Consider the following 16,450-nt stretch of genomic DNA (forward strand, 5'->3'; position numbering starts at 1 on the left):
AGCATCAGTCCTTCTAATGAATATTCAGGATTGATTTCCTTTAGGATTGACTGGTTTGATCTTCTTATAGTCCAAGGGACTCTCAAGGGTCTTCTCCAATACCACAGTTCAAAAGCATCAATTCTTCCACACAAAGCCTTCTTTATGGTTCAACTCTCACATCCATACATGACTACTGGAAAAAACATAGCTTTGACTAGACAGACCTTTTTCGGAAAAATAATGTCTCTGCTTTTTAATATGCTGTCTAGGTTGGTCCTAGCCTTTCTTCCAAGTAGCAAGTGTCTTTTAATTTCATGGCTGCAGTCACCAACTGCAATGATTTTGGAGCCCAAGAAAGTAAAGTCCGTCACTGTTTCCATTGTTTCCCCACCGATTTGCCATGAAGTGATGGGGCCCGATGCCATGATCTTAGTTTTTTGAATGAGTGGAATGGATAAAAGCAAGGGGTATAAGGAAACACTGCAGAGGATCTGAGGTAGAAGGTGATATTCAGGGTGTGATTCTCCTGGTCAAACCCAGGGCTCTGGATGAGGAATGCTGGGTCCTGTCTAAGGGAGGGTGTTAGTGGTGGTGGCAATGACAGCGCAGCAGCTTAGACGGGAGTCTCACTTCTGCAGGCTCGTGGGAAGGCCCAAGTTCGGGGTTCAAAAGGCCCGATGGGTAAAGGCACAGAAGGATCAATAAGGTCACTGCAGGCCCACTTTGGGAGGCGGCCAACGCTGTGCTCTTTCCCTCGGTGCTAGGGAAGCCCAGGTCTCCACAGCGTTCCAGGTCTCACTAGCTCTCCCCATGCCTGGTACGGGTAAGCGGCGCTGCACGGAGCCTCCTTTCTTCGCCTGACCACCGCCTCTTGGGGGCTCCTGTCCTCTGACCTCCCCACTCTCCCCACCCTTCCCTCTTTTCTCCAGGACGCCGCGCGGGGGTCCTCACCCTCCCCGCGTCGCACGCCCACCCCGCGGCCTCCTCGGCCCGCGGGGAACTACCGCCCCGAGCTCGCCTGCGCCCCCGGGGCTGCCGGGCCGCTGCTGGCGAGCCGGAGCGCGAGGGCGCAGCTTAACGGTCCCGCGGCCGCGCCCCGCCTGGCGGCGCCGCAACTGCTGCCCGCCCTCCCTCCCGCCCCCTGCGTCATGACGCCAGCGCCCAACGCGGAAGCCGCTCGCGGCGCGCCTGGTCCAGCCGCGGGCTGAGCGCGGAGTCGCAGGCGGGCGGGCGCGGGAGCTGAGCCGGGGCGCGAGCCGAGCGCAGCCTTCTTCGCTAGTCGGGCCAAGCGGGCACCGCGGGCTGAGCGGGACGAGCGCACCAGCGGGCGGAGCGGGGACACGGCGCGCCGGGGCCGCCGCCGAGGGGGATGCGGCTGCCTCCCCGGGCCGGCGTGTAGAGAGGGCGGGTCCCCGGCCTCGGGAGCGCGGCGGTGGAGGGGACAGAGGCGGCGGCCATGGCGACCCCCAGCAATCTGGGGTCCTCCGTCCTGGCGAGCAAGACCAAGACCAAGAAGAAGCATTTCGTCGCGCAGAAAGTGAAGCTCTTTCGGGCCAGCGATCCGCTGCTCAGCGTCCTGATGTGGGGGGTAAACCACTCGGTAAGGACTCGGGCTGCGGCGCGCAGTCCCTTTCCTCCTCCTCTTCCTCCTCGCTCCCCTCCTCCTCTCGCTGCAGCTGCTGCGGGGCGGGGAGCCCGAGCCGGGCCCCGGCCCTCCGGCTGCTAGCCCTCCGGGGCTGCCCGTTCGCCGCGGCGCTTGGGTGCCCCCAGCCCCGCGCGCTTCGCTCCCGCCCCTCGGGGCCACCCGGGCGCGCCTCCGGGATCCCCTTGGGACCCTAGGGCCGGATGCGGGACTGGAGGGTCCAATTTGCATTTGAACCCTGCGGCGAGTACCGGTATCGCTCCTCAGTCCGTCCGTCCGCTCTCCGGCCGATCTGTCCCCGCAGTCCGGGAACTGGGAAGTTTGTGCGGGGCACGACTCCGCCGGGGCTGTCACCCCCGGTGGCGGGGGCTGTTGGGGCCAGAGTCCCGGCGATCCCTTCCTCTGCGGGGGCGGCCCGGTCCTCCTCCGTCGGGCAGGTGTACCTGTCCGAGATTAGGAGTGCCTGGAGCCTTTCCGCACGAGGGACAGGGACGAGAATACTGGAGATCGCGGAGCTTTGGGCAGCGGCTTAGTTCTTAGGTCCTTCCCCGCCCCGCCCCCCCCCTCCCCCCCTTTAAAGGCGTTATTCTTGGACACAAGGAATCTTTCTGGCAAAGAAAAAGGCAATGTAAATATGGCACTGGCGTTTAGCATCTTTCCCTACTCTCCTCCCGTCTCGCCCTGCCGCTATGCCTGCTGAAGAGCTGCTTGGCGGGGCGTCTTGCTCCGCACATCTCCTCCCCCACTTTGGGGAGCCAGGCCGAAGTCGCCGCCTGCGGAAGGGCGGCCTGGGGATGACCGCAGGAGGGGGGGTCTCGGCGGGCGCGGTGGAAGGCGATCTTGAGTTGACCGCACCCGTTTGGGGGGTTTATTTCAAAAGCTGGAGGAGACGGCCTGGGAAGGTTGGCTTGGAAAGGCTAGCCTAACACACAAGCCAAGGTGCTGAAGATGCGCGGCTGCGGGCTATGCGGACTGCGGTCAGGGGGTCCGAAATAGCCTCCTGCTGATCTTAACAGCAAGAAACTCTTGCAGTTTTAATCACCTTAGGATCAGGAAACCCGATAGGAGCTGTTGGCTGAGCCGTGAAAGTTTAAATGAGCCTGTGAATTTTGCCCATGACCTACCCACTGCAGTCAATCGGCGTCTGGGGATAAGTGTATGTAGGCTTGTCTTCCGTACTTTTGATTTCGATGGATGTCTATGGGCCCTTTACAGCATAAAAGAAATGACGGAAAACCATGCTGGTCTTTTAAAAGAACATTCTCAATGTAATGAACTTAGTTGAAATGGTTCAAAACCATCGTATTTGTATTTTTCTTTCCCTAGCTGAGCTGGGGGAAAGGTGAAACTGTATTAGAATTGATTGTGTTTGCATGGTGTGACTGTTTTTAAGAAGGTTGAAACATGATTATTTCTATCAAGCCTAATGCCTGATCCACTGAAGTTTAACTTCCTCACAACTTGTTTAGCAGGCTTTTGCAACAGCAGACACTACTACATCATCCTCCACCTCCCCCCATTTTATTACAGTAAATAAAATGTTATTTTTTCTTATGTAATACATGAACAGTTCGGAATTATGTTTTAAATTTGTTAAGCTTCTTAAAATTATGTTGTTGTTAGTTGCTTTTAAAAAAAAATTAATGTTCTGTATGTATGGATGTTTTTATCTCCTTTGAAGTGCTGGTGTTTTGGTCAGGAGAGTGTTTGTGTCTGAGGGTTTAACTTACTAAACTAGTAGCCATAACATGCCACTGGAAGAGCCTGCTCTCTGGGAATTTAGTCCCAACACCAGTTTACTTTAGAAACTTTGTAATCCTGTGTGTGTTACTGTAACCACTTCTGTTGGTACTTTGTATTTTTTAATTGCTACATCTGTTTTAGAATTTCTTGCTAATTGGAAATATTTTGAAACTATGTAACGTTTGTAAAAATAATGTGTGATTTGTAGATAGTGCATTTTCTTTTGCTTTCAAGAAAGTTTGCAAGTCTAAGTGTAGTCATCCAGAGAAGTCAAGTTTCCATAGTATGAAATATAACCATGTTATTCATTCAACAAATATGTATCATCAGGCATATTATGGTAGCTTCTGTACAAAAGACTGCTAAAAATGCTCCTCATGTTTTTGTCCAGATATCTTTTTTTTTTTTTGAGGGCTCTGAGTTGACATAAGAAAGGTCTATTTCACAGCCTTCTTTTTTAAAATGTTTATTTTCTTTCTTTCTTTTTTTTTTTTTTTAAGAAAGGAAGTGTATATAAAGATGAAATCTAAGCACTCAGATGCCATGTGTTTCTGGTTGATTTCATTTTAGGTAACAAAGTCTTAGATAAATGTTTTCATATGACCTTGTGTGCACTGAAGTCTACAGTATAGTATAAGAATGAATTTGTCAGTTATATTGTGTATGAATTGAGACTTTTGGGAAAGCCTGGTGGAGCAGGAAAAGATCATTCAAATCAGTCCTTCTCTATATTTCTTCTTCTTCTTTTTATATAATTTTATTCATTTATTTAATTTTATTTTTGGCCATGCTGAGTCTTCATTGCTTTGTGCGGGCTTTCTCTAGTTGCGTTGAGTTGGAGTTACTCTTCACTGGGGTGAGTGGGCTTCCCATTGTAGTGGCTTCTCTTCTCACAAAGCGCAGGCTCTAGGCATTTGGGCTCCGTAGTTCCAGCTTGTACACCCTAGAGCACTGGCTCAGTAGTTGTGGCACATGGGTTTAGTTGCTCCTGGCATCTGGAATCTTCCCAGACTAGTGGTCAAAACCCCATGTCCCCTGCATTGGCAGGTGGTATCTTATCCGCTGCACCAGGGAAGTCGCCTTCTGTACATTTATAATGTAATCAAAATTAATGGGAAAAGATGTCATGAAGATTGCAGTTTCTTGCTTTTACAATTTGTATTTGGACCACTAAAGGGGAAACTACTACTCTGTAGTCATTTGCTACCTTGAGGATCATGTAGGCATCTTAAAATGTTGGGAATCATCTATACACCACAGTAAAATGCTCATTGGATCTGTGTTCCCATTCTTTTTCTACCTCTGTTGACCTTGGGCCTATTAACTATTTTTGCATCGATATTTGTTCTGTGAAGTAAGGTTATTGGACTGGATGATTTCCAACTTTTTCCCCTAACTTCAGGATTCAACTACTTTTACAGTCAATTAGGTTCCTAGCATTGACTTAGGGTCCCCAGACTAGAAAGAGTAATAATGCATGACAAAAGAAAGAATAATGATAGAGTTGGACTATTATAGAAAAAGTAATAATACATAACAATAGTTACATGACTATTATAACCTTGCAAATGCAGCCACTCTCAGGGAATTTTCAAGGCCATGGCTAGAGGCTAGGAAATCTGTGGTGATGGCAAGAGATGTGTGAACTAAGAGTTTGCGGGATTGATTGTAAGTAGTTGGACTGCACTGCAGTCTGTTATGTCCAAGTCTATTTGATCGAAATGTAGAAACTTGTAATTAAGGTGGAAAATTTCAAGTCGTCCATTGTGGTGATAATTCTCAGTGACAAGAAAAAGCTTGACTTTATGTGGTTAATTTGATATGTTACTGCTTTCTGACTTAGAATACCCATCAGTGAATGGACCACTGCCAATTTTTATTTTAAGTATTTTAAGTGGAGAATATAATTGAATACATAAAGGAAAAGATGACTTAAGAAGGCAATTTTGTCTTGTTACATTTGGAATTAAACTAAAAATGATCAGGCAGTTAGCGTCTTACAGTATTTTTAATAGTGGTGGAACATATAGAATGATAGGAGCCAGGGCTTGTTTTAAATAGATATTCTGAAAGATTTTTATGGGAGTGAAATAGCTTTTTAGAAATGAGTATTTAAAAGCCTGTTTAAATATCTATAGGAAGCCCTTTTGGACAGGAAAAGCTTAAAGGATGTAAAACTTGCTTAAAACAAATGTAGTGTTTAGAAGTAATCAACATTAATGTTAATGTTTGGATTTTTTTTTTTTTTTTCTTTTTTTTCATTGCGAGCCATGGAAATGTGGATGAACAACAGGCCAAATTCTGAAATATTAGGGGGGTTTTGGAAGTCACAGTGGAAGGATGAATCGGTAAGCAAACCAGGAGAGCAGGGCTAGGCTGGGCATCATGAATAACTGGAGCCAGTGCTTGGGTGCTCTTGGGACTTTTCTGTCTGTTTTGGTTTTGTTCTTACTCATAGCTGTCAGGTTTCCTCCATGAGTGGAGACCTAATGCTTCTTGAATTTCACTGTTTGTAATCCTCCCCTCCCCACAAAGGGGTTTTCTGTCTCTGATTCTGTTAATAAACATCCCATGGAAGGATTCTGACTGGTGCAGCTTCCATCAGTGGAGGCATTTCTTGGATCGAGCCGTTGTGAAAAGGTGACAGCTCTTGCTTATTGGAGTTGAGGAAGAACAGTTCCCCACAGAACGGGCAGGCAGCATCAGGCAGGTGTCCATCCTGGTACTGGAGCTGAGTGAGTGTCTCGGTGCCCAGGCCCCATGTTTTGTGTGTTTTGGCAAATACGCCGTTTTCTGAGCTGAGCATTGTAGCCTTTGTTATGTTCTCATCAAGATCCTAGACTTGCAATGATACTGTGAAATAGTGATGCCTTTTAGGTTCATGGGTTTCTATTTGGGCACTGAAAAAGATAAAAGAAGGAAACTGGGGTTTAAAAGTGAAATGAATAACTGTGAAATGTTGACTAAATGGAATGGAATGAGGCAATTAAATGAAAACCATAATGAGCTAGACAATAGATCAAACCCAGTGAATGGAACCCAAATAACCATTCATTGAAGAACTAGTCTCAGACAATTTTTTTTTTCTTCTGTTTACTTTATAGAGAAAAGAATAATGCCAGGCACACACATGCAAAATGTATTATTAGGGAAATATTTTTATACCCTCTAAAACTTGGGATTATATCCTGAGAACAGAATACATTTTCTTCTCTGTTTATTGACTACCTCAGAGTGAACTTGAATATTCAGAGTGATGCCCTTGGCAAGACAGTGATTTCTCTTTCTATGACAGGATTGTCTGCTACATTTCTGCTACAGCAAGAATTGTAATAAACAAACAAAACCTGCCTTATGTTGATTAGAAAATGCGGTCAACCAGAGTAGTTAATTCTGCCAACATACCTTTGGAAATACAAATGTTGGAATTTAAGAGAATTGGGACAATTTGGCAAAATGTCTTGTGCTCAGACAGATTAGGTTCAAATCCTGCCTCCATCATCGATGGGCTATTTGAGCAGATTGATGTTTCTCCACTTGCGCCTCAGTTTACTCATTCTTACAATGGAGATGATGATGGCTATCTCACAGGATTATTTGGGGTCAAGTAAGATAATGTATTTAAAGACGAGCACTATAATTGGCAGTAATTGTACCTTAAAAATGAATAAATTCAGATGCCATTAGGCTGGTAGCATATTAATCAGCATTAGACAAGTGCTTCTCAAAAATTTGTTGTGTGTTTGAATCATCTGAGGACATTTAAAAACTACCTCCTAGCTTATTTCCCCATATATACTTTTATTCACGTTTCCTTTTGTGTGTGTGTGTGTGTGCGCACGTGCCATGGACCGCCCCCACCCCCCCCACCATGGCAGTCCAATGAAGGCTATGGATCCCTTCTCAGATTAATGTTTTTGAACAAATGAATGAAAATGGATAGGGTACATCCTACCCTTCACAGATCTGCTGAATTCTATCCCTGGACCACTTCAGGGGTTTGGAGAACCCAGTTAAGTACCATTCCAAGAGTAAGTTGAAGGTTGTGTGGGGTGGAAAGCCAGGAGAGCATGGAGCAGGCGGGAAGAATCGTACATGGTAGGAACAGGCATGTATGAATGATTCCCTGCTGAGATCATAGTGCTAGGAGGTGGTGGGATTCAGCCCTGTACACTTAACCATGGAGCTGTGCTGCTGGGCTGGGACCAGAACTTATAATTTCTTGCCCTCTTTAGTGATCTTTTCTTTCCTTCTTTAGCCTTAAAGGCTTTGACTGCTGCTGCTCCTGCTAAGTTGCTTTAGTCGTGTCCGACTCTGTGCAACCCCATAAACGGCAGCCCACCAAGGCTCCTCTATCCATGGGATTTTCCAGGCAAGAGTACTGGAGTGGGGTGCCATTGCCTTCTCCGAAAGGCTTTGACTAGGTATTGGCTATTCATAAGGAGGAAAACAATTTTTCTTTAATAGAAAGAAAGTCATTACTTATATTCAAAGCATCTAAGAAGATAGCATATGTAAAATTTATTCATGAAAAATCTTATAGGAAGTTTTAAAACAGGTTTGCCTATCAAGTGCTCCAGAGCCACCTATGGATGGTGGCCACTGAGTTGGAGAAAGACTTTTTTTGCCATCGTTGTCTCACTTTGTATTGGACAAAAAATATCCCTACTCTGGGGCGCTCCTTCTTGGGGCCATCTTCTTTTGTTTTTTTTTCTTGTTTTCCTTCACTCCCTAGGTGCCTCATGGGGCTCTTCCTCTCCCTGTGCAGTCTTTCCATGTTGAGATGCCCTAGGATCTCAGTGTCTGCTTCTAGAACTTCAGAATGTGTTTCGTCTGTGTGACCTTATTTGGCCCTGTGACTTCCCATGCTGATAACTGAGAAATGTGTATCTTCCCTTCTGACCTCCCTGCCAGCTCCATCGTCAGTGTCTTATTCGATATCTTCACGCGAATGCCCAATGGGCACTTCAGATGCGTCCCCACTAGGACTCTTGGTTTCCTCCCCCTGCCCTGTCCTACCTGCCCTGATCCAGTTTCTTCCTCGTCTCAGTCAACAGACACCATCTGCCCAGGTGCTCAAGCCCCAAACCCAGGAACCAACCTCCATCGTTCTCTCTGCCTCACCCCCGCCCTCACGACTCCCAGCTCCAAGTCCTGACTCTGCATATTTGTCTCTCCCCAGTTGAATTCTCTTCCTCTAGAACACATGGGAAGCTTTAGGTCTGCCTGTGGCCACCCTGCCCTGTCTCCATCAGGTTCTCAACAGCGGTGGCACGTCGCTCATCTTTCTGAGACGTCAACAATGTCTTGTCATTTCTTCACTGAAAACCTTCCAAAGGCCGCCCTATGCACATTTAACTGGATCACTTTGCTGCACACCTGAAACTTACAAAACATTATAAAGCAGTTATACTTCAATAAAAAATAAAAACAAACTTGAAGAGGAAAAGAAAACTGAACACTTTTCAAGTGGCTTGGAGATCTTACCCGCCTTGTCCCAGCTTTCCCCTATGTCTTCTCCCTTCTAGCCACACTGGTCTTTTTCTGTTCCTTAAATAAACCAAGCTCAGAGCAGCCCACCCCCCAGCTTCCACACTGTGTTTCTTCTTCATCTGGAATGTTCTTCCCTGAGTCTCTGAATGGCGGGCCCCTGCTCCTCATTTTACTTTCTCAGCTAAAGGCTTGCCTTCTCCTAGAGCGTCTGTGACCTTATCTAGAGAAGTCTCTCCACTCTCACACGGCTCTTAGTCTCTCTGTGACACTTGACACTGTGGGAAATGGAGTTGTTTACATGTTGATTATTTCTCTCCCCCAACTGGACTGTGAAGCTGTTAACTTCAGTTCTCCAGCAGCTGAGACTTGGTCTTGTCACTGCTGCTTCCCGCATCCAGAACGGTGCTCGTATGCAGTAGGCGCCCAATAAGTACTGTGGAATGAAGAGTGGAGCCGCTGAGTGCTCCACAGGGGTATCAGGAGCCCTTCCGCAATGGATTTTCATCAGCACACAAGCTCCATTTTGGTTAGGACTGAGCAGAGTGTTTAGAGCAGTTTGCTGAGTGGGTTAAGCAATGCCTGGGGGCGTGGGGGAGGCCTGCCTGCAAGCTGGTGATAAGAGATGTGGGGTAACCACAAGCAGATGACAAATCAAGGAGCCTGTGTCCACAGCCGCCGGGGAGAACTTTGCCTTGTGAACATGCCGGAGAATGTTCTGAGTCAACAGCCTCTCTCCCAGAACATCACCAACTCAACTGTGCTGAAGACTACGAAAGCACTGCTGAACAGTCTGAGACCCTGATGTGAAGACGAGTGCGCTGCAGGGTCATGTCTGGTCTAGCCCATGTGGTGGGAGTCTGTTAATGCAGGAGTCCCCAGCCTCCAGGATCGTTAATAATGCCTGATGATCTGAGGTGGAGCTAGTATCATAATAATAGAAATAAAGTGCACAATAAATGTAATATGCTTGAATCATCCTGAAACCACCCCCTCGCCACCCCATCCTGCCCCACCTCATGGAAAAAATTGTATTTGACGAAACCTATCCTTGGTCCCAAAAAGCTTGGGGGCTACTCTGTTAATGTCTTCCGGTATGCCTCTAAAAGGTCTAGCGTTCAGAAGCATGCCATCCATACGTGAAACTGAAGATTCTACAAACATTGCGAAATCAGTGATGATCCCAGTGTCTCGAATCTTCCTGGGTATCTTTCTACAGTATTAAGTTTCTGCTGGTTCTTAGTTATGGTGCCTTCTTCCCATGTTTGCTTGGTAATTTTCGCCATGAGCTGCTCATTTGGACAATATTTGGGGAGGATTTTTGAGTCTTAGGGTGAAAGGGTGTCCCTCTAATAAGGATTGTTCTTGTTGCCAGGTGGCTAGGAGCGCTCTGGACCAAGTCCATTTTAAACTAAACTCAGAGCTTGGGATTTTTTGGACTTGCTAGTGATATACGGAGAAGGCAATGGCACCCCACTCCAGTACTCTTGCCTGGAAAATCCCATGGACCGAGGAGCCTGGTGGGCTGCAGTCCATGGAGTCGCTAAGAGTAGGGCATGACTGAGCAACTTCATTTTCACTTTTCACTTTCATGCATTGGAGAAGGAAATGGCAACCCACTCCAGTGTTCTTTGCTGGAGAATCCCAGGGACGGGGGAGCCTGGTGGGCTGCCGTCTACGCGGTCGCACAGAGTCGGACACGACTGAAGCGACTTAGCAGCAGCAGCAGCAGTGATATATGTTTGGGCTGTAGTCCCATGGGGGTAGAATGGGTTTATTTGGGGATCTCCTTTCCCCTGAGGCTGTAACCCTTTTGGATCCTGGCCTTATGGAGAGAGGGTTTCCTGTAAGATCCCCACGTTGGGTGGGCTCTAGGCGCCGACCTCTGTTCCTCTTCACCCACGGGACCCTCAAAGCCTTCAGAGTGCAGCTCCCATGGGAGCTGACAGCTCTCGCATCCCACGTTCATTCACTCAGATTTTGGCAAGGTAACTCCTGCCTCCTCACTGCTTTGATGCCTTTAAGAAGATGTATATTTTATTCAGGATATTTAGTTGTTTTCAGTGGCAGATAGTTCCACCTTATCAGCAGATATGGAAATCAGCATCAAAGTTTCTAAAGAGAGGGAAGGCCAGGGTACAAGCGAGGGTCAAGTCAGAGACCCCAGGGTGCTTGGGTGCTTCTCTGTCCACCCCAGGGATCGGTCAGTGAGGAACTCAGTGCCACCAGAGGAGACCCTGAGAAAGTCATTGTTGTCCTCCAGGTAAGAGGCAACCAGAGTCTGAACCAGGGCAGTTCCCCGGTGGCTGAGAGAGGGTGTCTCCAGAGATGTTTGGGAGGTTGACTTGGCTGGATTTGGTAAATGCATGAGGGAATGGATAGGAAGGCTTTGAGGGTGACCCCCGGTTTTCTAGTTTGGGCACCTAAATCATTCTCTTTCATTCATGCTCCATTACATTAATGGTTACCTTCTGGGCTATTAGCCAAAAAGAATCCATATTATCTGCACTTAAATTGCTCTTTTGTAGAAATGATTATATTTGCAATTTTGATGTTTACATAAACCTTTACAGTTTATAGGTAAATCCAGCATTTGACAGATAATTCAGCGTTTGACATCTTCAATCTAAATAAATTCCACCTCCACAACTAGGAGATGTGGTTTCATGGTCTAGTTTTAACTAATATGTACTTTATTTTGTAAAAAGTGTCTTTTTCATATCTAAAGTTCTTCTATTAATAACCTGTAATTAGTCTAGGGTACTTTTTCTTGGGGGGGGGGGTGTTTTCTTTAAGGCCTTAGAGGAAGAAGTATGAAAAAGACAGGTTTTTTGCTTGTAAGGAGTTCATAGACCTACTGGGAAGATAGGCATGTAATTATGTAAACAAGGTGCTAAATTGGTGAATTAATGAAAGTGCCTTCAAGGTTTATTTGGTTGTAATGACAGTCATGAAAATCAGCTTAGCTAGAGGAAAAAACAGGGAGGGGTGATGGGGTAGCTCCTGGAACCATAGGGCCCTGAGAGCCACATGTAGACAAGGATCCAATGTGTCTGCTTCCTCACTTTCTCTTTAATCTTTGCAAGACTTTTCCTGAATCTTTTCTCCAACAACATTGTCTTTTCTCAGCTGCTTTGTATAAGTCTACCCCACACAGCAGCTATGCTTATTTGCCCCTAGGTGCAAGTCCATTCAGATGGCATTTAGTCCCCCTGCACCTAATTTCAGATTTCTTAACAGTGAAAAAAGGGGGGCGTGACAAAGAAGAGAGTCAGTGGCCATCAGAGCAGCCAGCTGGGGCCATGGGGTCTCCCACAGTGCAGGTTTGGTGCCTAGGTGGAGGGACAGTGACAATTCTCAAACCTTGGAGTCTTTCTGGGTGAAGGACCCCTCTCCCCTGGTTGTGTGCACAGATCTACAGATGACAGAGGCTTCATAAACTGCCCCGGTAGAGTTAGTGCTACTTGAGTTGGATTTTGATAAATGTGTTGGAGTTCACCTGGTAGAGAGGCTGGAGGGGACGGTTATAGGCAGAGTAAGAAGTGTGTTGTTGCTGTTGTTGTTTAATCTTTAAGTTGTGTTCGACTGTTTGCGACCCCATGGATCGCATGACCTCCTCTGTTCATGGGATTCTCTAGGCAAGAATACTGAAGTGAGTTGCCATTCCCCTCTCCAGGGGATCTTCCTGACCTAGGGATCGAACCGGGGTTTCCTATATTGCAGGCAGATTCTTTACTGTCTGAGAAGCGTGTACAAGAGCATAAAGCACCTGTGTCATTTTAGGGACCTGCTGAACCTTTCTTCAGGGGCTGTTATACTTCCCATCTTCTAGTTTTACAGTTTTGTTTCCATTCTCTCACATGTGTTCCTGTTTAAATTCCTTACTGTTTGCATTGATTCTTTTGAGCTTGGTTATATTCAGATCCTGCCTGCAAGTTGCTGAACACCCTAACAATCAGAGCTTAGTGCTGTTAGTAATCATAAAAACATACTTTGTTTTTGTTTCCACCTGCACATTGAGAAAAGCATTATGTATTGTACTAATGGACCCAAGGATGAGAAGCCTGGATGGCACTCATCACATAACCTGCACAGAGATGCCCGCATGGGAGGGGCAGTACAGCTGCCCACATGCCCCCCCAGCCAAGGGCTGCAGCAGTCAGAGCCAGGCTCGCTTTTTGTAATTTGCCTTCACAGAAAAAGCTCATCTTCTGATGTACACAGAGGTGGCCTGTGCGCCAGCAGCCTTCCTGCTTTTCTCAGGTCAGGCATCCCAAATTTCATGTCGAATTCCTAAGGAATTCCTGGAGGAAGCCTTCAGGTGGTGATTAGGCTGGACAGAAGAAAAGAAAGCAGGGTTTCCTTTACAGATTTAAATCTACTCCAGAAAACACATAATTAGGCAGGCTTTTCTGCTATGTGCAAGCTTGCATTGTGTAAAGTAGTTTGCACAAGTTTGGACGATGGTGAGTGATGGCCTTTGAGGCAGAAATCGGTCCATACCCAGTTGTTCTTTGGGCACATTACTGTTTAATGCCTCCAGGTAGTAGGATGCAAAATTACCTGACATGACCAAAGGCAGCAGGCCAGAGACACTCTGTCCCCTGGCCCTTGCTCTTTGCTTGACTCAGGTGGCCAGATCCTCAGTGTTGGAAGAATGAATTTCATGGTTCTGTCCAGTTTTTGTGCATTTGGTTCTAGTCTGTATAGACTCAGTGGTTCCTTACATTCTTTCCATCACGTGATCTTCACAATTGAATTTTTAAAGATGAAGTCCTTTCTGTATTTCTTAGAAATTAAGCACTTCTGAAGACGGGTATGAAAGGCTTTTAGCAGTTTATTTTTTGACACGTTCTGCAGGTTTTGAGTGGCCTGCCTAAAATCTATATTACGTGTGTAAATAGAATATAAAGTTTTTCAGGAACACGTCTATCACAGTATAAATAGAAACATTTGTCCTTACAGTTTATCGTGCACACCTGCATGCCCAGATGGGAATCCCCCGACTCCCAAACACAAACACCGTCATTCTCATTGTTTCATTTCCAGGGATAGCCAGGTGTGGATGGTATCAGAAGCCTTGCAGACCAAGTTATTCCTAGTCTTAAAAAACTTGAAGACACTGATCCAAATAAGCGGAAACTCAATGTCTTTACTCTTGAATTTTCCTGAGTAATTCTCCTCCAGCCCCACCACGTTGCCCCCTCCGTCTGTCATAGTCCCAGGTGTCTGGGGTGTTCATGCATCTTTCACAAATCTGCCCTGACTCCTGATGTTTCCATGCCCCCAAATCACTGGTTCCACTGTGCTGCTAATCAGCTTTACCTTTTAGAAAATATGCTCTACCTTTTTTCTGTGCCCCGGAGCCTGAGAAGAAACTTTCTTTCCAACTGACCCCCTCCCTCATAGAACCAAGACCCCAGGCTTTTACTCCATTAGGAATTGAAATATGTTTCCACATCAAATCAGCCAGCCAGCCACCTTCCAAATGAATGCTTGGAACATTGAAACTCAACCCATTCATAAGGTATTCTGCTTGCACACAGATGAAAAGTTCAAATGCTCTGGCATAGAAAGAACTGTTCAGAACAATCATGATAAATCCAGAGAGCACTTTTTTTTTCTTGAGCACCTTGAGCCAAATTAGGAGGACAGGAGAAAATTTAAGGGACATTGTAAATGAAGAATATAGGTTAGGATAAGCTAGTATATCCCTTTGACTTACTCACTTTTCTTTTGTAATTTTCGCATCAGATATTCACAGATTTAAAACATGTCAGTAAAGATTTGATCCAGTAAATAGGCCATGGTGAATATTTTTGTTTTGTGTTATATGGAACTTTTTTTTTTCTTATGTCTGTTTAGGTGAACTAGAGTTGTTCATGGTTTCAGTTCAGTTCAGTTCAGTCGCTCAGTTGCTTCCGACTCTTTGCGACCCCATGAATCGCAGCACGCCAGGCCTCCCTGTCCATCACCAACTCCCGGATTCACTCAGACTCACGTCCATCAAGTCAGTGATGCCATGCAGCCATCTCATCTTCTGTCGTCCCCTTCTCCTCCTGCCCCCAATCCCTCCCAGCATCAGAGTCTTTTCCAATGAGTCAACTCTTCGCATGAGGTGGCCAAAGTACTGGAGTTTCAGCTTTAGCATCATTCCTTCCAAAGAAATCTCAGGGCTGATCTCCTTTAGAATGGACTGGTTGGATCTCCTTGCAGTCCAAGGGACTCTCAAGAGTCTTCTCCAACACCACAGTTCAAAAGCATCAATTCTTCGGCGCTCAGCTTTCTTCACAGTCCAACTCTCACATCCATACATGACCACTGGAAAAACCATAGCCTTGACTAGATGGACCTTGTTTGGCAAAGTAATATCTCTGCTTTTGAATATGCTATCTAGGTTGGTCATAACTTTTCTTCCAAGGAGTAAGCGTCTTTTAATTTCATGGCTGCAGTCACCATCTGCAGTGATTTTGGAGCCCCCCCAAAATAAAGTCTGACACTGTTTCCCCATCTATTTCCCATGAAGTGATGGGACCGGATGCCATGATCTTCGTTTTCTGAATGTTGAGCTTTAAGTCAACTTTTTCACTCTCCTCTTTCACCTTCATCAAGAGGCTTTTTAGTTCCTCTTCACTTTCTGCCATAAGCGTGGTGTCATCTGCATATCTGAGGTTATTGATATTTCTCCTGGCAATCTTGATTCCAGCTTATGCTTCTTCCAGCCCAGCGTTTCTCATGATGTACTCTGCATATAAGTTAAATAAGCAGGGTGACAATATACAGCCTTGACGTACTCCTTTTCCTATTTGGAACCAGTCTGTTGTTCCATGTCCAGTTCTAACTGTTGCTTCCTGACCTGCATACAAATTTCTCTAGAGGCAGGTCAGGTGGTCCAGTATTCTCATCTCTTTCAGAATTTTCCACAGTTTATTGTGATCCACACAGTCAAAGGCTTGGGCATAGTCAATAAAGCAGAAATAGATGTTTTTCTGGAACTCTCTTGCTTTTTCCATGATCCAGCAGATGTTGACAATTTGATCTCTGGTTCCTCTGCCTTTTCTAAAACCAGCCTGAATATCAGGAAGTTCACGGTTCATGTATTGCTGAAGCCTGGCTTGGAGAATTTTGAGCATTACTTTACTAGCGTGTGAGATGAGTGCAATTGTGCGGTAGTTTGAGCATTCTTTGGCATTGCCTTTCTTTGGGATTGGAATGAAAACTGACCTTTTCCAGTCCTGTGAGTTTTCCAGCCACTGCTGAGTTTTCCAAATGTGCTGGCATATTGAGTGCAGCACTTTCACAGCATCATCTTTCAGGATTTGGAATAGCTCAACTGGAATTCCATCACCTCCACTAGCTTTGTTCATAGTGATGCTTCCTAAGGCCCACTTGACTTCACATTCCAGGATGTCTGGGTCTAGGTGAGTGATCACACCATCGTGATTATCTAGGTCGTGAAGTTCCTTTTTGTACAGACCCTTGGGCATGGGGTCCTCCTGGCTTCTGCCCTTGACCTCGGACGTGGGGTAGCTCCTCTCAGCTGTGCTAAGTGTGCCAGTCACAGCCGCCCGTGCTAAATGCGTTCATGGTTTC

At 46.1% G+C, this 16,450-nt stretch overlaps 1 protein-coding gene across 1 annotated transcript in view; it reads left to right on the forward strand.

Moving 5' to 3' along the window:
* The first annotated feature begins 1,150 nt into the window (after positions 1-1,150).
* Positions 1,151-16,450, forward strand: part of PIP4K2A (phosphatidylinositol-5-phosphate 4-kinase type 2 alpha) — a 187,545-nt gene continuing 172,245 nt past the window's right edge. Inside the window, exon 1 of the mRNA XM_006079950.4 lies at positions 1,151-1,582. Coding sequence (XP_006080012.1) covers positions 1,439-1,582 — 144 coding nt within the window. The 5' untranslated portion in view covers positions 1,151-1,438. The remainder of the gene's footprint in view (positions 1,583-16,450) is intronic.

This window comes from Bubalus bubalis, chromosome 14 (assembly GCF_019923935.1).
Source record: "Bubalus bubalis isolate 160015118507 breed Murrah chromosome 14, NDDB_SH_1, whole genome shotgun sequence".
In the NCBI taxonomy this organism is placed as follows: Eukaryota; Metazoa; Chordata; class Mammalia; order Artiodactyla; family Bovidae; genus Bubalus; species Bubalus bubalis.